The 21,232-nt window shown below is 36.5% G+C and overlaps 2 protein-coding genes across 2 annotated transcripts; one reads left to right on the forward strand and one right to left on the reverse strand.

Annotated features, from left to right (window-relative positions):
• Window positions 1-1,418: 1,418 nt before the first annotated feature.
• LOC121323233 (translocation protein SEC62-like) lies at window positions 1,419-13,857 on the forward strand. Its single transcript, XM_041264158.1, has 8 exons — window positions 1,419-1,516; window positions 6,957-7,065; window positions 7,303-7,408; window positions 10,132-10,363; window positions 11,630-11,725; window positions 11,840-11,900; window positions 12,236-12,355; window positions 12,713-13,857. Exons 1-8 carry the CDS (start codon window positions 1,481-1,483, stop codon window positions 13,243-13,245), a joined length of 1,293 nt encoding a protein of 430 aa, XP_041120092.1. The 5' UTR covers window positions 1,419-1,480; the 3' UTR covers window positions 13,246-13,857.
• Window positions 13,858-17,537: 3,680 nt separating this feature from the next.
• Window positions 17,538-20,414, reverse strand: LOC121323481 (NAD kinase-like). Its single transcript, XM_041264565.1, has 4 exons — window positions 20,411-20,414; window positions 18,436-18,534; window positions 17,787-17,944; window positions 17,538-17,609 (listed from the first exon to the last, which is right to left on the reverse strand). Exons 1-4 carry the CDS (start codon window positions 20,412-20,414, stop codon window positions 17,538-17,540), a joined length of 333 nt encoding a protein of 110 aa, XP_041120499.1.
• Between the last annotated feature and the right edge of the window lie 818 nt (window positions 20,415-21,232).

A 21,232-nucleotide genomic window follows, 5' to 3' on the forward strand; every position in this document is an offset into this window, starting at 1 on the left:
AAAAAAAAAAAATGAATAAGAAAATGTAAGAACGAGAGGAGGTCATTGTGCCCCTCTAAGCTCATCTGGTTCCTACTGGCTGATTGATCTCAGAACTTTGTCAAGTTGGGTCTTCAAGGAACCAAGTGTTTCTACCTCAATAACAGGACTAGGTAGCCCACTGCACACACGGGCCACTGTGTGAAGAAGTGCTGCATTCCCTCTGTTCTATCATTCCAAGAGAGGAAAAATATATAACATGATAAATAATAAAGAAATTTAGCAATTCATATCATAGGAATGCATGTAGTAAATTTACATTGAAATGCAAATACTTTTTTTTCTTGTAAGCTCTATTTTGCATGGCATAAATAAGTAGGCACACTTATTTATTGAAATTCAATTACACGTTGCTTATCAGCCAATGCAATATGTGCATCCACTATTAGTCTGTCTTACAAGTTTACACCTATTCCAAATGTTGTATTAAAAGGCTTTTCTGGGTAGTTTTACTATTCCAATAAACATTTAAGGCAGTATTGGAATAAGATTGATGTGTTGTCATTTTCTCATTGTTATATTTCCCTAGCATGTCGTTATCAGACTGTTTATTAAATTGTGCTTTAATAAATGGGTAATTGCATATGAATGATATAATTGCCATCTTATATACTGTAGTCTTTTTATTTTCATGAGTATTCTATGACCTAGATATAGATAGAAAACTTAACATAGTATGATTATACACACAGTGACTGAAGGGGATATGATAGTAACAGACAGGTGCTTCCATATTTTTCAATAGCATATACTTAAGAAATTCATACGTTGCATCACAATAGGATATGCACTTCTCCCTCTGTAAAAGGCGCCTTTATGGGGCACCTATAGTAAAAACTTTAAAAAAGCATTTCCTCAGCTTATAGCTGGATAACCTTCATCTGGATACAAAAAAAAAATCAATCAAAAAAATCAAACTCGGGTATCTATGGCTCTTTCACACATGGTGTTTTTTTTTTTTTTTTGTTTTTTTTTTAATGATTTTAAGATAGAAGGGTTTGGAGGAGAACCAAATGCAAAGCTGACTGGGGATGCGGCAGCATGGCTTTGCATTGCTTTGCATGGTTTCCATCATATACAGGGGTTACAGTTTTGTTCAATAGCTTTAAGCACCCCTACTATAAAAATTGTTTCAGAGCCTCTGAAGCTGACCCTTGACCCAAACACAACACAAGACATTAGTGTTCTGCAGTACCACTTATTTTGTTTTGTCATAGCGTGGACGATATTTTTTTACTAAAAGACTCACGCCTGTTCATTAAACTGTCAGAACACGAGTCTGTAGTTATGTCATCACGATTTCCATAATGCAGACCACTTGCTTCCACAACGCATTCAGAGCTGTTTCGCGGGTTGAGTGGCTTGCCGGCTCCTCCATGCTTATTCTCGCGGTATTTCAGAGTTAGTGCAACACGTCACACGGAGACAGAACTGGAGAAACATGGCGGAGCGAAGGAAGCACAAGAAGAAAATCCAGGTATAAATAAATAAATAAATAAATAAATACACACAATGAAAAATTGTGTAGCCCAGGATCTTTAGAAAAGGGAATCATGTTTTTAAATTAGCAGACGAATGTAGTAGCGAGTTTTCGAAAAGATTGCAGGAAGTAATGATTATCTGTTGACGGAGGTGATGTACACAGACGAGAAGTTCAGCAGCCAACAGTAGTTTAAAAAAAAAAAAAAGGCTGACCAAGGATTAGTTATGGAAGATTCCTCTAGTATTTTCTTAACGTGTATTCAACCTTGCTTTTGTGAGGTAAAAGTAGAGGCTGGTACTGCTGCGCGTTGCTGTAATGTTGGAAAAGGGAGCAAAAACACAGTGTTGGCATTTTACAGCTGTGTTTTTATACGTGTTTATCAAGGTGCATCATAGATAGAGCGAAATATGTTAGCCTTCCTTATCCATAAACACGTTTTTATTGCAGTACAACATCACACTGTCTATCAGTTGCAGCCGCGCTAAACATCTGGAGTTGCTGGGTAAACCTACCAAGCCAGGTGTAAGTCATGTCTGCCTGCTTACAGCTAATAATGTGATGCTGTTGAATAAGTAAGATTTATACCCTAATCTAAGCATTGGATGTGACCGTATACGTTTCGATTTTAATTAGCAAGGATGTTTAGACTAGGGGTTACCTTACTGTCTTCGTCTAACAACTCATGCTCTTGAGTTGAAAAAAAAATATTGTTTGTTTTTGTCGCCAGCATAACTCTGATACGCAGCAGTAGATTATTACAGAAGTAACACACTTTAAGTGTTTGCTTACCGCAAATACTGTAGGTGTAGTCTACATTCTGCATTCATTTAACTGTAGTTTGTAATTTTTGACTTGTAGGTAGCTAAAATGTAAATCTATTTATTTACTAGTTGTACAAAAATATTTTTGTAATTTGTTTTAATTACTTTTTTTATTGCTGCTAAAAATTGAAGTAAACGTTGATGTGTCCCGTCACGTGTGCACGGGCACCCACCCCACCCCACCCCACTGGGATACAGCACAGGGATTCTTGTTGAGCATTTTAGCTAATACTGTTAATTGCCAACATATAGTTGGACAAAAAAAAAAGAAACAGTGACTGCAGGTGTACTTTTTGACTATCGGTGCAAAGTAACTTAACGCAATGGAGTTCCCCATTACTAGTGTAATCGCCTCTAGGCTTAAAATATTGTTGAAAACCCACGAGTAACAGCTGCAGCTCTGGTAGAAACCAATGGCATATCATTGGTGACAGTAAAGAAAGCTTCTAGTCTTTTATTCCCCAGTGTTTTTTTGCATGTGGCCACCAGGTTGACTTTGTGACTCCAAGGCAATTCTGTTTGTAAAGGACTGTAACTTGTGTTCCGTCTATCTCATTGTTGTTTTGGTGGTATGAGCTTCTGTTATGACTTCCCCATCTGCTTCTATTGGCCAGCCTCCTCAAAGCACTGCTCATGGATGGTGCACCAGCTTACTCAGGCATCCCCAGTTCATATTTATCTTCGAGATGTGCACTGAATAAGATGTTATATAATTTTTTAAACTGTATCTGCCCCTATTGTCCATCAAGTATTATAGGACATGTTACAGTAACTTGGCTGATATCAAACAGTCTCCTATCTTGTAAAGCGCTTTGTGATGGTGGTCCACTGTGAAAGGTGCTATATCAAAATAAAGATTATTATTCTTATAACAACAATACTGATTTGGTTTAGATTTTTTTAAATGAGTGAAATCACTACAGATGTCCTGCACTTATTTCCATCATGTTTTTTGCCTTTTACTCAAATTGAGTAATTATTTAAGAAATTTATTTTTTCATTATTTTTTGTAACATAATTTTAATTTATGGACTACAAGTCATGATGTTTTTGATATTAGCTGTTTTTGTGTTTTACTTCATTTAATATATTTAATATCTGCCGGCCCCAACCTTAATAGTTATCAGTGCAAGTGATGCTCTTCAGTGTATTTCAGTCTGTTTAATTATTCGCTGTTCAGCAGTAATCTGTAAATAAACACTCCAGGTCGTGGTTCTGAAACAGCAACCTGAATTGAAATGATTCTTCGAGACTGTATTTGAGGATGGCAGCTTTATGCGATGTAGAAGTAGGGGTGAGTCCGAATATTCGAGCATTCTAAATGTAATTGCTACTCGAATCAAGTTTCAAATACTCAATAGTTTCTTATAAAAAAGAGGGGAAAATGTGCAAACTTGGCACGGTATTTTTGAGAGAGGAGGAAGTTAAACGTGGTCAGCCACTGCAATTGTGACTTCACTGATAATTGACACGGAGGCGGGCGCCCTTCATTACCTGAGCTATTTTGTTGTGCTTTGTTAGTAAGCTGTTGTGTTGTGTGTTTTACGAGTTGTCAAAGGGTGCTAAAAATGCAGTTGAAAGTTTTGAAGGTCCTTTTTATAAAGTTCTGCGTTTTATAGTTAAAACCCCCTCTGCTGTGTTCTTATTTCTTACTTCTAGTTAAATAACTTCTTACTTTGAATACATTAGTTGCCTTAGATGTTTCTTCTGTTACTGTTGATGTATTTATCTACGAGTCCTATTGCGTGGTTGCTGCTAACACAGTATGTTCTAAGGACCTGTCACTCTTACAAGTAGGCTTGCTACTATTTGATTTTTATTTTATTGCCAAATCGACGATTAATATCGACGTTTATTTTAGAAAGAATTTAACGATTTAAAAATTTTTTTTTAGCTTTTTATTTTTCAATTCTATCAGAGAATGGGGGAAATTGACCTTTATGCTTTAAAATAAATAAATAACTCACTTTTTATGCCATTGAGAAATGTCTCATTTAACAAAGCCCCTTTGTGATATTCAGCATGTGATAAAAGACATGGTTACCAATGTTCTAGTTGAAATAAAGTTTGGTCACAGCAGTGCTGTACCTTGTAAAGATAAAGATCCTGCACAAATTTAAAAAAAAAAAACGTCTCAAGTAAACCATAGAAAACACAGCATATGCACACTTCTACAGCATACATTTCTGAGTAAAAATAATATGCACAGAACAGAACATTAGATAGTTGAACAGAACTAACTTGCACTTATTCTTCAGCACAGCTGGAGTCACTGGAAGGTAAGTTAGATAGGCTGCTTCGTCCTGCCACGGAGACGTCGGTCAGGGGATTGTGCACAATACTCATTAAGTGTTTTCCTCTTGTGCCCCAGTTTCAAAATCAAACTAGTAACTGTTACTGTATACCTAGAAAAGCCTACCTACACCTTAACCCGCTCATTTCAAAAGTAGGCGCTTTGAATGACAGGCGCTTGAGCAAATGAAAGTGCACAGTCTGCACAGGTCTTGATGATCGACAGTCATTTAAACGAATGAAAGCATTCTGGCACTGCTTCAGTCAACAAGATCTGTCAGAACTGGGTGAAGTGACAGTGAAACTATAGGAACAGATCACAGATGATTGGCAGCGACCCCTAGCCATTCAGAGTGGAACGCGGATGGGACAGACAGTAAGTATAAAAACTAAACAGACTATAGATGATTTCTAAATTGTTGTTTTTGGTACAAAAATAAAAAAAAAAATAGTGACTGGTTTTACCAAAGCCTATCCTATATAAATTTATTTTAGTCGAACTCTAATTTTTGGGGAATTCAACAAATTTGTTTTACATTGATAAAATAAAAATAATTCTGGTTGAAAAGCCTAAATAAATAAAGTGATCGATTATGAACAAACACTGTGTGATCAGAATCATCATCATTTCTGTATAACTGGTGCATGTATGTGTTTTTTTAGTTATTCTTTTACACACAACATTAACAGTCAATTCACACTAGACATGTCTTTTTCTGAATGGATTTATGGAAAACACGACAGTCCTGCAGCAACTGACGATCCTTGAATAGAGCCGATGAACAATATGCAACATTCTCTACTGTTAAAACCTGTTAGCTTTGACATAGTCAGGGACAGGTTTACAATGGCACCACAATGCCGGGTCCACACTCGGAAGGGGTCCATAACGACCTAAATATGTTTAAGTGTACACATCGCGATACATTGAATAGAAAATGTGTATAAACAAGACTAAATATGAGTGTCATTCTGTATTTGAGTTTTCGAGCTATTTACTCTCTAGCTAACTAAACAGAATGCAATTCTGTCTCAGGTTTATTGTTGATATTATGTGCAACATTACAAACCAACCACGTGCAGAGTTTCAACACCATGGGTAGACCTTTCAAGAAATATTCAGTTATGTATCAAACAGGAAATACCCAGATGCACTTAAATGGAACAGTGGAAGGAAGGGTAATTTTCGGAGACAATGTATAAACACAAAGTACACAATAAAATGACAAGGGTGAGCCACAAAGTACATATTCTAACAGCGTGTAGATCAGTATGTTACTGTTTGTTATAATATTAATTAAACAAGTGATTGTTGTTTTTGGAGCAAAAGAACTCAAACCAGTGTGCTTGAAAGAAGGTCATCCGTTACTTCATTTTTTTTTTTTTAAATGTGTATAGTTAATATTGGTAATTTTTATTTTTTGTTTGCTTTGTATTTCAACACTCTGTATTTTGATATACAGTACATTTGTACAGTTACAGTTTCTGTTTGTATGTTATGTTGGTTAATTCAGTTTTTGAGCTTTATTCATTTTGAATGTACACTAAAAATCCTCCCCAGAGTGTTTGTTTTTTTGAGCGTACTACCTGTGCACGCACTGTTGTAGGCGCGGATGAGAGGCAGAGAAAGAACTATTGACTAAGAAAATGATGAAAAAACATTTAGCGGCACTCAAAAGTGCGTCAGAGACCGCCTGTCTTTTACAATGATTCCACAAATGGGGGCCCAGAAATCTGTTTGATGCCAGACCCACAAAAGGTTAATCCGGACCTGCGTACAGTAAATCCATTGCTGAAAAACAAATTCGTATTTTGATGGGGTAGTGTACATGAAAACATCTTTCTACACTGTGGTCATCCAAGATAGCTCTAGGAAGAAGAGGCCAGTGTAAAACTGTACTACATTCTTTTGATTTAGGGCGAGACTGATTTAAATCCTAAGCTCGGTATTCGAATTCAGCTGATCCGTCACTGAGAAGCCTGGCCCGAGTTCTGCATGTGTCTGAAATTTTTATAACATTAAACAGATACAGTATATGGTTTGAGTAAGTAGAGCTGTGTGTCACTTGCTGCTTCAGTACCAGCGTTTCCATAGAGCATGTTTCGAAATCTGTAAAATTGATATTATTATTAATATACCTGCCATGAACTTCCACCTGTCCACAGACAACTCTTTATACCCACTGTATATAGTTTATGAGTTATCAAGATATCACAGAATGTCATAAACAGGCCTAGTTCACAGATGCTTTTTTAAAAGTTAGTGTTCAGAGCATTCGGATTGTAGTGTGTGCTGATTGGGTAACTTTTTTTGTTTGTAGGAGGTTGGTGAACCAACCAAGGAAGAGAATGCAGTTGCCAAATACCTCCGCTTTAATTGCCCTACCAAATCCACAAACATGATAGGCCACAGAGTGGACTACTTTATTGGTAAGCAGCATACTTCTGTTCACCATTTATTTCTAATGTATTTCATAGTCTCATACCTGATCAATTCATCAAGTTGCATAATGTTTATTTGTATTGAAGATGTCTGTTTCATTCTTTTTTTAATCTTTTTTTATATTGATAAAACAACCCATATTTTGGGTTCAGCTGTAGACCACACTGCTCAATGCACTACCTGTGGACACTGTATATTTTACATTTTGCAAAATGATATTTCAGCTTCAAAAGCAGTCGACTGTCTCTTGGATTCTAAGTGGGCAAAAGCCAAGAAGGGAGATGAGGCCTTGTTCACTACCAGAGAGTCTGCCGTGGATTACTGCAACAGGTAAGATTTCTGGTACATGGGGTGAGAATCAATGAAGGAGACCTTTATGGATACCCGCATTAAGGGAAAGCAAGACCTATCAATTATTGCTTCCTTCTCACTCTTGAGGCAAGTGCGCTAGTTTGTAGTTATGTATCCAGGGAGGCAACATTACTAGGTGTGAGGACAGAACTGAAGGAAAGAGATCCTGTTTTCTGACCGGGAATGGGAAAGGCAAATATACTGTGCTTTCATTACAAGTTACAGTTCAGTTGCACAGTATTTTACACATACAGTATAATTAAGCAATAAGGCACGAGAGGACATGGGTTGTGCTGGATATTGTCACTTCTTGGTGCGTTGTTAGGCATAAGACGCAACTGAGTGCCTGCAACCAACCAAGAAGGGACAATATCCACACAACCCATGCCATCGAGTGCCTTATTGCCTTTAGGAAATTGATTTGTACATGTTTTATAAAAAAGAAAGGAGAAATCTATATAGTTTCTAAAGATTTACTAACATTCTGAGGTATAACCTTCCACAACAGAAAGTAGTCTCTATGAACTGAAAATAATATTCAAGTAAAAGATTTTTATTTTTTTTTAAATAGACTTATATCTATAAAAACCTTGCTAGGTGTGTTTCAGTAGATTTCTGACCTTAAATAACTATCAAAAAAACCTTGCTTAATTGTATATCTGAGATGCCTGCCTTCCTGCATAGTCTACAGTTGCTAGATAATTCACTCCCATTGGCTGTAGTGTATACCAAACAGCAAGAGAGTTTAAGGCGCTCTGTTGGGATGAAGATTATTAATTGTTAATTAATTAATTAATTTAAAGTCATTTTTTTCTTCAGAAAGCCAGTCATTTATTAAGCATTTAACAGCCCAATTTGTTTGTTTTGTGGTAGTAATTTAATTTTTTTTTCTGGCAAGTCAATATTACATTTTTGTGAGTGTGCGGTAGTAAAGGAGAAGAGAGACAGTGAAGAAAGGCGAGAGTCGGTTGGTTAAGACATCGCGTCTAGTAATGTAAATACTGTCGAAAAAATTTAAATATCCACAGTTAAAAATTAATAATGAGTCATTTTCACAAAATGACGACTGATACCAGCTAAAAAGAGGAAAATAAAACTGAATATTTTACAACTGGATCAGTCTGAAGTTACAGAAAATGACTGGCATGTACTACAAGTAAAATACTAAAACAGCGTGTTGTTTAATATAGCAAATTGGTTCGTAGTGCAAATTAATATAAACTGGAAGATATGACAAGACACCTTGATGTCTTCAGTATCTTCCTTGACAGCAGATATTTTGACAGGTGTTTTCTTTGATTTTGGTGGTGCAGTGATACGTGGTTAGCACAGGTGCAGTGATTTGCCTTTGTTCTTAAGTAGTTCCCAATCGTGACATGACTAACAGTCCGTTTTATAATATATAGCAAAGCCTGTACAGATTTTTGATGTCTTCTGTAGTAGTACTAGTAATAAATAATATCAAAGAAACTAAAATTCAGAATCGCTTCTGATATTTTTCCTTTCCGTGCTTGACACTATAGTTGCAACTAAAGCCATTAGTAATGGTCTACTGGTGGAACATCCTATGCAGTTGATGATTCTGTGCTGAATGTTTCTGCCACTCTCTTCCCCTACTGTTTCAGAGATATTAGAACATAGTTTAACAGTTGGTTGTCTTTTTCCAGGTAAAAGCATGTTGCGTTTATTTTCTTATTAACGTGTTAGGATGCCCCATTGTTCACTTTGTTGGTTAAGCTTAGCCGGACAAGCTTTCTGGTTTAGTAAACGTAATGCTTCTGAGTAGTTATTACAGTACGAATGGTTTAGTTAAGGTGGAGAACACTTTCAATAATGTAACAAACAGTGCAATGGTTGTAAGAATGCAGCTCTTTTTATAAATATAATTTATTTCTGTTGTGCCATCTTGTCGTTTAGCTAAGGCTGAAACAGAAGTAATGTGTTGTGAAGCTTTAAGCATCCAATGAAGTGAATAGTCAAATTGAGTGTTACAGTATATCTGCTATGAATCGTTATAGAATATTATAATATTCATATTTTAAAACATATGGACATACCCAAAAAGTAAACACCACTAAGGAAATGGCCGTTGTGTCTTTTGTTTACTTTTAAGTGGTGTATATCAATACATAAGGTAGAGTAAGACATGATGCCAAGGCAGCCATCTTGGTGCATGTGACTATAGAATACAGTATATGACTCTGTGTCATTGAAGACCCTGTTTCATGTGTTTGAAACTGCTTCTACTGCGTCTATCCATGTCTGTCTGCACACAGACAGCTTTGTGTTCATTAGTCTGCACAAGGTTACGTGTCTGAGACAGTGTGAGCTGTGGGCCTGTGTAAACAGACACTGCTGTCTCAGTCTGTGTGGAAGAAGGCCAAGCTCTTTCCGCTGCCCAGGACAGGGTATTGGTATTGCTGCTTTCGTAGGCCAATGCCTTTCTGGCTGAAGCTTTTCTCTACTAGCTTTTCCGTGGTGCAAAGAGATGACTCCTATTCGGGGTTTGAATGGACTTATCAGGATGAAAGTATGCATGGTTATCAACAGGAAGCAACATTTCTGTCTTGTTTTAACTGTCACAAGTAGGCTGGTTCTCTTGTTACGCTACAGTATATCAGTGGCTTCAACGAATGAAATTGGTTAGTGGAAATTAAACTTTAGTGAAGTGTGTGCTGACCCAATTGTTTCTTCACAAGCAGACTCCTGAAGAAGCAGTTTTTTCATCGAGCCCTAAAAGTAATGAAAAAGAAGCCAGAAAAGGAAATGAAGAACGAGAAGGAAAAAGAGAAAGAAAAGGAAAAAAACAAGACTGACAGTAGCAAAGAGGAGGAGAAAAAAAGCAAGAAGGAAGTGGCCAAGGAGGAGAAGAGCAAGAAGGAGAAAGACAAGAAGAAAGAAGTAGAAGTTGCAGAGGCCAAAAAGGAGAAAAGTGTATGTTTGTTTTTGTTTTCTTCAGTACTGTTCACAATTTTTTGTTTGTAATATTTTCAGAATTTCCCAAATCTTATTTGTAATTGACTGTTTATCTATCTAAAGATATCTATAATTCTTCTAAACAATTATATGGATAGCCCCATGCCAAAAGGGAACCAACCTTTGTGTAATTTGGACAAAATATTAAAAATACATGCTGTAACAGTATCACATGGCCCATCAGAATAGCAGTGATTTGACTTGTCTAAAACCACTTTCACACAGACGAGTTGTGACGGCTCAGAACTGGCACTGATGCGGCATTTTGGTCTGTGTAAATTGCCAATTCTATCACAGAGCCGTCTTATATTGTGCCGTCTCTGAACCACCTCTAAACCGTCTTAACTGCGTGTGTGAAACGCTACGCTGGTACTGATGCGCTATAGTCGGCATGGATTGAAAGGCAACATCCCACATGACTGTATACCAGATGTGTTTGGTCTTTTTATCGTCTGTGTACACGCTTTCATTTTTTTTTTTCAAATACAGTGGCAGATCAGGAACAAGGTAGTAATTAGAGGCTCTGTTTTCGCTCTGCTTTTGCCTGAAGAGCTGGACTCTGTCTTTTAAATATATTCTCTCACCTTCTTTGCATTAAAATACATGACCTACATTGTGCCTGAAGTGCCTGCAATTTGACACTTAACAGGTTGTTACATGTATAATATAACTGAAATTCAAAAGCAAACAAAATGCAGCCAAATCTAATTCTTTGACAAATGTGGATGCCATTTTGTTGTGTGATTTTTGCTTGGTTTCCATTGCCATGAAAACAGTCTGTTGACAGAAGGTTTGAAAGATGATTCCTTTTGCTGTGTGAAAGGGTTATGACTGTTATACCAGCATAAATTGCACAGTTTTGTGCTGTGTGAATGGGCTCAGTAGTGGCATTTGTGTGTGAAAGGGGTATTGGGTTTTTAAAATTATTATGGATGCACAGATGATCCTCAGTGATGACAACCTGCAAACCAAGTGCCTACTTTTGTGCTTCTATCAAAAACTGTAAGATCGTTGAGGCAGCTTTTTTTGCACAGTTGTGTTACAGGTGGCAGGTGTTTCTACACTATTTAATTTTTACTCAACCCCTGTATAACTGGTAAATGTGTAGGTCATGATACACAAATGTAAAGTTTTTAAATGAATCGAATTTCTACATAAATGGCAAGCAAACACCTGAAATAGAAGTGTGCTGTGTAAATATTCATATTTTCTTATTTTTTTCAGGATGAAAGTCCAGGAACACCAAAGAAGAAAAAAGAGACCAAGAAAAAATTCAAATTGGAGCCACATGAGGATCAGATCTTCCTGGATGGAAATGAGGTTCACTGCTACATGTTTTTTTGCAAGCATATGGTTAAATATGATTTTAATTAAATGTATTTATTAATGTTGATGAAGCCTCAATTTTGTCTTTTTTTTTTTTTTTTTGTGCAGGTGTATGTTTGGATTTATGACCCAGTTCATTTAAAAACCTTTGCCATGGGGCTGATATTAGGTGAGTATCAGTTGTTTTTAAAATGTGGTTCTGTTTTCATATGGTTTTGTCATTTCTATGACTGTTTGTTGGTTTATTTTTGTATGAATTTTAGTGAAATTTGACAGTGCTATACTAATTTGTTGAAATGCATTACTTAATTGATCAGATGCCAGCAGTCTGATCCCATGTTAAAATATAGTTTTTCTTTTCTACTAGCCCAGTTGGTACAAAAATTGCAATTTGAACTAAAAATACAACATTGTGGAGGTAAACCAATGAGGAAAGATGCGTTACAGATGAGGGCTGTTCTTTTTGTGCGACCAATCTCTCTTTTTTCATTTTCTTTTTTCTAGTTATTGCAGTGATCACAGCCACCCTTTTCCCTCTCTGGCCTGCAGAAATGCGTGTGGGTGTCTATTATTTGAGTGTGGCAGCTGGTTGCTTTGTTGCCAGTATCCTCCTTCTTGCAGTGGGTAAGCAGCATCTCCATTATCTTAGTAGTAAGATAAGCATTGATGGGGAACTATCTTTAAAAATGTAGTTTAACTGTGCAATAATGTTATTAATCCATCATGAATGAGTAAAACAGATTTGCAGCTGGCTGTGGGTATTTGTTTATATCCTTTTCTGTTTCAGGTGTCATACCTTGGTGATTTTAAAGCTCTGAAGTTTAAAGCACCCAGGATGTGATGAGCGAATGATACAAAGGGAATCTAAAAAAAACAAATACGTTTAAAAAAAAAAAAAAAAAAAAAAAAAAAAAAAATCGCTCTGTATCTGGTTAGGGTCCTGTATGTGCTAAAGAGCCGTGTGTATTTCTCTGTCCACAGCTCGGTGCATTCTGTTCCTCATAATCTGGGTGTTGACGGGAGGTCGCCACCACTTCTGGTTTCTGCCGAACCTGACAGCCGACGTTGGATTTATCGACTCCTTCAGACCCCTTTACACCCATGAGTACAAGGGACCTCGACCAGACTCTAAGAAACCTATCAACGACAAAGCAGAGGATGCGGTAAAGCCCCAGAAATTGGACAACGAGGAAAAGTCATACAGCGAGAAGAAAGAAAAGGAGGCTAAGGGTGAGGCGGAGGATGAGGAAGGGAAGGCACCAGGCAGCTTAGCGGAGGGCTCGGCTGGGGAGAGACAGTCAGACACGGACAGCGATCGCAAAGATGATGATGGTTCACAGCACAGCAACGGCAACGACTTTGAGATGATCACCAGAGAGGAGCTGGAGCAGCACACCGATGAGGGGGATGCTGAGGAAGAGGGCGAGTACGAGGAAGAAGAGGAAGAGGAAGAAGAGGAGGAGGAGGAGGAGGACAACGACGATGAGACGAAGCCTTTACATAAAAAAACATAAAAAGCAAATCCTTCCGCTCTCAATGAGGACTTCTGTGAATAATGTGCAGCAGAGAGAGTTTTTTCTATGTTGGTTAATCATTCTACACCTGGTAACTTTTGTTTTAAACAAAAAGCCTTATTATGAGCCCCTCCCACTGCCAAAACACTCACATTTCAGCGTTCCAGTATTCTCATTGCTAATCTGTCAGTGTTTTTTCTTCCCCATAATTCTTATTTTCTGTTCAGAATATGGCAATGGTTTTAGAATGGTAGCATGTACACTTTATGTAGCATACACTTGACACTGTTACACGGTAGTAACCTGAAACTTGTATTAGCATTTTCAATCTGAATGTATACAAAGTTTTTCTGCATGTTTGTACAGCTGGAGTTTTCAAGCTAAATAATTAAAAAACCTTTATCTGACAGCTGACACTGTACAGCTGACATATAAAGCAATTAAACTTTGCAGGTAGTGGCACCTGGAGGTTTGTGGATTGAAGGGCCCTGTAGGTTGAACCGTTGATATCTTGCGCGCTTCTAAAAGGCTATCTTTTTAAGAATGTGTTGTTTGTCCCCAGCAGCATTTTCTGGTCATATTTACCATAATTAAAAGCAGTTTGTCCTTAAATACCATGTGTAATATAGCCTCCTCTCTCAAATGATTTATCACCAATGAAAGTGCTGTGTAGAAGCAGTTTACTTGTATATCTTTGTTAAAAAATAGTCTGTCAGTCGGTTACCAACATAGGAAATCTGATTTCTTTGTACATCATTACATTGACTTTTCCATCTCCAGCATAGTGCAACCAGCTAATGCTGGAACAAATCTGGTAGAAATAAGGATACAATAATATTAAAAAAATATATATATATTGGTAAGATTAAAATGAGGAATGATTACAAAAAAAGTATGTATTTAGTTTCTTTCTGTTCTAAAATTAAATTGGTTCTCTTGCAGATCAGTTCTAATGCAAATACAGAATTGTGCCAAAACACCAAAAGTTACTAAATGCATGTATTCATTATTTTAAGTCATTAATAATGATTATTATTATTTTTTTATATATATAAATACAAAATATATATGGTGGGTAACAGTATAATTGTATATTCAACATAAAGGTATGGTTACATCAGTAATGTAGATACAGAATATTTACATAGGATCCATCAATGGAAAAATATCAGCATGGTTGCTTTTCGCAGAATGCAGATTAAGGTCAATCAGTATTTGTAATATAATTAAGACTGCACCAATGATAATGGAGAAATGCTTGAACTTGGACCTTTATTGTTGACAGTAAATTATTGAAACTTGATTTAAAATGGACCTTTGATGCAAAATAAGAAATTCAGTTGACCTTATTTGAAGTAATTTCCCTTAAATAAATATGTAGACTAGATTGAGGTAGGGCCAATATGTAGATAATTAACATTTGTATAGACAATTATTATTTTTACATAATTACAAAGTAAAACATACAGCAAATGTACAATAAAAAAATACAACATTTAAATGCAAATCTTGTTTAAATTGTTCTGAAAAATGTAAAACACCTAGAAAGAACTTTGTGTTACAACTGATTGTCTTGTAAATGCATTTCCAACTGTAATACTTTCTTATGTGGTACAGTAATTATCTTTTAGTTATCCCATTTAAAAAATACCTGCTGGTTTTACACCAGTTTTAATTTGAACAATTTCTAAGCAAAACCTACTAAAATGTTTCCAGCATTGGCTTTTTGTACTCCTGGTGACTGTTCATTTATCAGAGTACAACTCTAAAGAGGACCATACAATTTGGAATAGATAATACAGAAAGTAGCATAGGAGATTTCTATATAATATTGCTTCTTTTTCTTACCAGACAAAATGCATTTTCTGTGTTTTTAATGTGTGTCTTTCAAAAAGAGATTTGCCAGTGTGCCAGTAACTGTCGTAGATATTGGTGGAACTATTTCAAGAGATCTCAAATGATATTTGAGTTGCACAGTATCGGTGTGTTGTATATTGTAGTTAACTGCTGCTTTTCCACACATTTCAGAGAGAAATGGCAAGTCCCTACCCATTTCTCAGTTTTAACCTCTAACCAGTTAGTTTTCCATATTTGGATTGATATAATTGAAAAAATTGTCTTTGTAGTTACTGGAACATAATTTAAATAATTCAATATATATATATATATATATATATATATATATATATATATATATATATATATATATATATATATATATATATATATATATATATTTTATTTTTGCAATAAAAATTAAGAAAGAAGTGTTGTCTTTTTATCCCAATGTGAAGTTACACAAAGAATGTGTATATTTAAATATAATACAGACCATCGTGTGCTTCTAAACCAAGGCATGCTTGTAAATACCACCTTTCTGAATTATGAAATGGAGTGCATTTACTGGTATTACTTTTACATACTATATTTAACAAAATTAAATACAAATTAGATTTTGCTCATCTTTAAATAGCAGCACAAGAGTTGACAATATTTAGTCTGACATGTAAATAAAGAAACAAATTACATACAAAACTAAACGGACCAAGATTTTTGTTAAATTAAATACTATTTTTATTTTAACATAACCAACCAACTGAACATATTTAAGTAAACCAGTTAGGTGATAAAACTATAGGCATACATGGCCTTAATACAAATATATTACATATATTATATTAATATATAACATTTCCTGGGATGACCTAGGAAATGCACAGCGGGCAGGGCATGTAAGGTTACTGGTATGGCTGTGGTCAACCTTGAGTTACTGTACATTCTTTCCATACATGACTGGGGACTTGTACCTTTGTTTTGGTATTCCCAAGCTACTCCAGAAGCTTTCCAATGGGAGCGTTACCTTTTGATGTGGGATTGAAACATACTTTATAATTATCCACTTTCCAACACAGCTTATTTTACATACATAACATAAAAATAAAAAAAAATATGCATTAGCAATTAAAGTAGGTGAAAACAGCTTGAAAATATAACCTGTTATGTAAACCAAAAAAGAAGAGTTACCTGTGCAGTTAATAGTCCTGAAAAGAACCAAACCACAAGCTGGCCATTTTCAAAATATTTTAATCCGTGGAAAAGCGCGCCACTCAGTCTGGTCTGCTTCTTGCAGACACTCGGCCTGAAAGTAAGCAGGATACATGACTCAATATAGGATTCCTAGTGCTGCATGAGCCAATATCAAAGTTCTGACATAGCTATCAATTATAGCTTAGGTTATTTGTGTAATTAACATACAACCTCCCTGGAAGACCTTATGTTTTTAAGATTGCTCAAGTATTTAAATAAACTCATTCTTCAACAAAATGCTGTGAACAGTAGTAGTTTTGAGGAAATTAAACACCACAAATATTTGTATGTTTACAAAGAATGCTAAATTTGCGCTTATATGATTAATTATTGCACCACTAATTCACAATTGCATATGTAAAATGATAAAGTTTTATATTAATATTTATATTTTTAGGACTAAATACATAAAGGTATATCTATGAATGTTTTATAAAATAGATTCTTTTTGTTTTACTATTTTGACCTCATGGTAATGATGTCCCAGCTTCAAATGTTTCTATGAAGCAATGTCAGTATCATGCCATTGTAGTTGCTAGTCCATAATATTTAGTTTAGTCTGAAATTTAGAGTTTAGTTTATCTCACCTTCTTGACTGTTTAGATAAGGTACAGAAAATCGATAAAATCCAGACAGATGTGCCAATTTAGCAACTTTACTGCACTGATTGTACAGCTGGATTGATGTCTATGGTTTCCCATGAGAATACTGCAAACTTCTCCACTGAATAATAATTGCTGATGGGTCCTTGTCTTTGCAGATTGTTACAGCAACAAAGTGATCAATGCTTCAATGTTCCAATGTTCATGGATTTGTACAAGACAGGGTACAGCAACTCCTATTACTTAAAGTGGACTACTTAGTCTTTCTACCCAGTTAAGTTCTCAACTGGCAGTTATTGTTTCATTGACTCCCCAGATAACACAGTAAGGGCTGCTCTGGAGATGAGGTTGGGATGCACATTGTATACTATAGTAGGAACAGCTTGTATAACTCAGTCTCCTCTTTAAAGAGCCTGAAAACAGTATGTATTTATTGTCAGCCGGCTAAGCTATCCCAGGCTGGTGTCAATTTTCTGAAACAAAAAAACAAATCTATTTAACTAAACAGCTGCAGTAACTATTTTGAGTTGTATGAAGCATAATTGATCACAAAGGGGAGGCAGTGTCCCAGTTAAAATGTATAGCTGACTTGCAGTTTACCTGTCACAATGCTGGTCTCTTCCTGCCATCAAAAGACACCCATGCTGTGTTTCTGGCATCCAGAGATAACATTATCTAAAATGACACAATTACACAATAAATGAGTTGGATTACAGGATCAACAGATTTTGAAATTGTATTTAGGTTTAAGTAACTCAATTTAAAATGATACCATACAATGTGTAGGTTATTATAGAGTACATTCACACATTTCATTGGTGTTTATTACAATCTCTGACCCCAACCTCTCACAATGACCTCCACTCCAGCAGGCACGCCGATGGGTTGGAATGAGAAGGAGTGTGGGCAGATGGGAGTCACTATGATGGCTGGAACATTGGGATGGATCATGGAAGCTCCCGTCGTAGCGGCGTCGACACGATCACAGCTGCACAACACCAGGAAAACATCTGTTCAGTTACAGCTCCTATCGCCTAGCTCCTACCAGGGCTTGTAACAAGAAATTCACCGGTTCAAATCCCACCTCTGCCACTGACGGACTCACTGTGTGACCCCGAGCAAGTCACTTCCTTCTCCTTGTGCTCCATCCTACAGGTGAGATGCTAAATCAATATCCTATTGTAAGTGACTCTTCAAATATAATGCACAGCCTACCTCTGTAAAGCACTTTGTGATGGTTGTCCACTATGAAAGGCACTATATACAAATAATATTATCAATATTCCATCAACAATAACTACAGGACACATGGAGTGTATGGGGGTCCTCCCAGTGGATACAAATCAAAGACAAGCTGTAATATTGTTATAAGATTTTAAGTGCTGCATCCACTCCGAGTATGACAGGTCGCTGTGAACTCAAATCTGTTGCAACAGGTTAATAACAGCTATTGTATATTGAAACAGAAAATAAAACCATTTAATATCGTTTTTTATCTTACCATCTCCCTGCACGGAGGTAATCAGTCTCCCATCCAGATACAAGTCCATGTTGGAAAGATAGGAGGAAGGTCCTCGGTCCACAACCACGTCATTGAGCGCTTGAGAAAAGTTTAACCCAGAATCTACTACTATTTTCAGTCAACACACTATGGACTTTTTCACAAGCACTTACCACAAAACACCAACTAAACATCCACGAAAACAGAACACTAATGTTCAAAAGCTTCAAAAAAAAATAACTCAGGGTTGTCCTATGTGGACCTAGTTTTTTGCTAGTTTTGTGACATCAGCAGTTTGGTTTGAGTTTTACAAAGCAAACAGTGCAAACTTTGCACAGTGGTAAATGCTTTTTCTTAAAATGGGCCTGTTCCAGCTCAAGTGGATCAGTGCGGGTTACTCAGCCACTTGCATCGATGAACTATGGAATCAAACATGCTTTAAAATTATAATAGCATGCTTTGCCATGGTAATTCCCCACTTGTAGTAACATGGACATGAGCTACACAGCTCCTCTTTTGCACACAACCCTTCCATCACAAGTGCTTTATGGATCATAAACAGTCACAAATTTAAATTAACATCTCCCCAGAATGTGATCTACTTATGCTGGACCAAATATATATTTTTATATAAATATATAAATGTTAATTTCTAACAGCACACCTAACCAACTTATGTGTCAACAGCATACAATTAAAAATGTCTAAAATTAACATTTCTTGGCAATTTATGGTTTGGATTATGTATGTGCTATCTCAGGAGTATGTGATTAAGGGATAATGGCTGTGGCACGGCAACAACGGAACTTTAGTGTCAATGAAGCTTGATCCTGGAGGGTATCTAGAGCAGGTGCATTAATTAGCCATCTCTGCTGTGCTTTATTTGCCATGCTGTTACTGAGTAAAAAGAAAACTGCAGTCTTCCGCAGAAAGCAAAAGAGAGCAGTGTCTGGCTGTTGCACAATACAAGGCAAAGCTCCTTTGCTGTAAGGTTCTTACCTACAACTGAATGGTGATGGTTCCAGCTTTTTACTTGATTCCAGTCGCCTGCACATGCTTTATGTCTTTCACCACCTTCACATTCAAACAACTATGGATGACTATGGCTGCATTTCCTTTAAAAAAAAAAAAAATCCTCTCTCAATAACCAGATTTCTTTAAATGATGACTCATAAAGGCAAACTATTATTTGTATACTGGACCTTGGTGCACATGTCTTGCAAAATAGACATGGAGTAGCAAGTTGCATCAAATATAGTTCTCCACAATAGCCAGCAGGAGGCGCTGATGTGCAAGCAAAATAGCACATACTTGTAGCAAGATCAAGCAAGTAGTTCTAAAATTATTAATCAGAAAATATCAGGTTTCCAGCTGTACCAGCAATGCGCTCTAGTGTGACATGATTATATGGCCACTAAATATTGCTGGCTATTTAATATACATAGGGATCCATAAGTCTGGCATCATAGGCAGAACTGCTAGAACTGGTTGTCTTGTGATTTCTTTAAGGTGTGAAATGCCTTTAAACTAAAAGGGGCAATACAGATCATTTTAATGTGATGCATGCAAAACAAAGGCCACCATACTGAACACATTCTGTAATGATACTGCATAATATATCATATTGCGTATGATGATGCCTAACTTATGGGACAGCATGTCGTTTCGATAGATTATCACGTTGCATAAAAATACATTATGATAATCTGTCACTGGATTTCTTTCTTACTTTTGAAAATCTTGGTCACCTGTGTTTTGTATGATTCAAATTTGAATGGTGTGAGAAACCTCAGGGAGCCTCGATGGAATGCCATGACTGGAGGAACACTGCCCTGGATTAGAGAGACTGTGGGGGCATTATATTTGAAACGGCTTCACTGAAATGGATTTGGCAAACCAAATCCACAAAACATATTGTAGAACAGCTCCAACCATACATGTACATAAAACTCCTCAGAACCGCATGCTAACTTACTCATTCCGGGACTATACAATTGAGTGCAGACTGTATTTGAGAGGCTCTTTTTGGTAGTGCGGTGGCCAGAACTAGACATCATATTCTAAGGGGGGCTAACTAGAGCGTTATAGTCTTAGCATAATTCTTAGATTTGTATTCCACCCTTTTGGTAATGTCACATACGACTATATTTGTCTTTTTGGGAGAAAAGTGTCAAACAACTGTGAAGTCATTATTTATTCGTTTTCAACCACATAAGTTGTCCTTTATTAGGATTATATCATTATTCATGTGTCAAAAAGAGTGCAGACCACTACAAAATCTTCCATAAGCCAAAAACTAGTACTGTATTTACCTGGAACAGAGAAGATGCATATAAAAGTGTTCTGTCACCCCCCAAGCAGTCAATCAGGTCTATACATTTGGAAATGTCGTGTTCCAGAAAAGCAAAGGGAGATCATCAGCAAACAATGGCATGTGTTCTTCTAGTGTTTCTAAATGTACCACTATTGGGCGTTTTACATAGTTATGGCATGATTGGCTATGGTAAGCCATAGAGACCAACGGTAAAGCACCATTGTTAAAAAATGTACATCAAATTTCCTTTGGTGGTTTCTGGTGTGTTGTTCCACAGTTTCATTACAAACTAGTATACCGCTCTTCCCACACCCCATAAAACAATCAGCTCAGCTCTGTGTACAGCTTTTCTCCCATGGTAAAGCTTTAGCATGTTCTGTGAAAATTGCAGTTTTGGTTTGATTCACCTTCTCTGAAAGAGCGCAACTAGTTTCAGATACTACAAAAAGCCCTGTCCTTTGAAAGAGCAGAGTCCTCCAGGGG

Source organism: Polyodon spathula, chromosome 11 (genome assembly GCF_017654505.1).
Source record: "Polyodon spathula isolate WHYD16114869_AA chromosome 11, ASM1765450v1, whole genome shotgun sequence".
Taxonomy (NCBI): Eukaryota; Metazoa; Chordata; class Actinopteri; order Acipenseriformes; family Polyodontidae; genus Polyodon; species Polyodon spathula.

Excerpts from the sequence above, each read along its gene's own strand:
- LOC121323233 (XM_041264158.1), top strand. The coding sequence starts at position 1,481 with ATGGCGGAGCGAAGGAAGCACAAGAAGAAAATCCAG. Across the intron at positions 7,066-7,302 it reads CAGAGTGGACTACTTTATTG|CTTCAAAAGCAGTCGACTGT; the intron begins GTAAGCAGCATA and ends ATGATATTTCAG. Across the intron at positions 12,356-12,712 it reads TATCCTCCTTCTTGCAGTGG|CTCGGTGCATTCTGTTCCTC; the intron begins GTAAGCAGCATC and ends CTCTGTCCACAG.
- LOC121323481 (XM_041264565.1), bottom strand. Across the intron at positions 17,945-18,435 it reads TACCTCCGTGCAGGGAGATG|ATGTTTTCCTGGTGTTGTGC; the intron begins GTAAGATAAAAA and ends GTAACTGAACAG. Across the intron at positions 17,610-17,786 it reads CTGCTGGAGTGGAGGTCATT|ATAATGTTATCTCTGGATGC; the intron begins GTGAGAGGTTGG and ends GTGTCATTTTAG.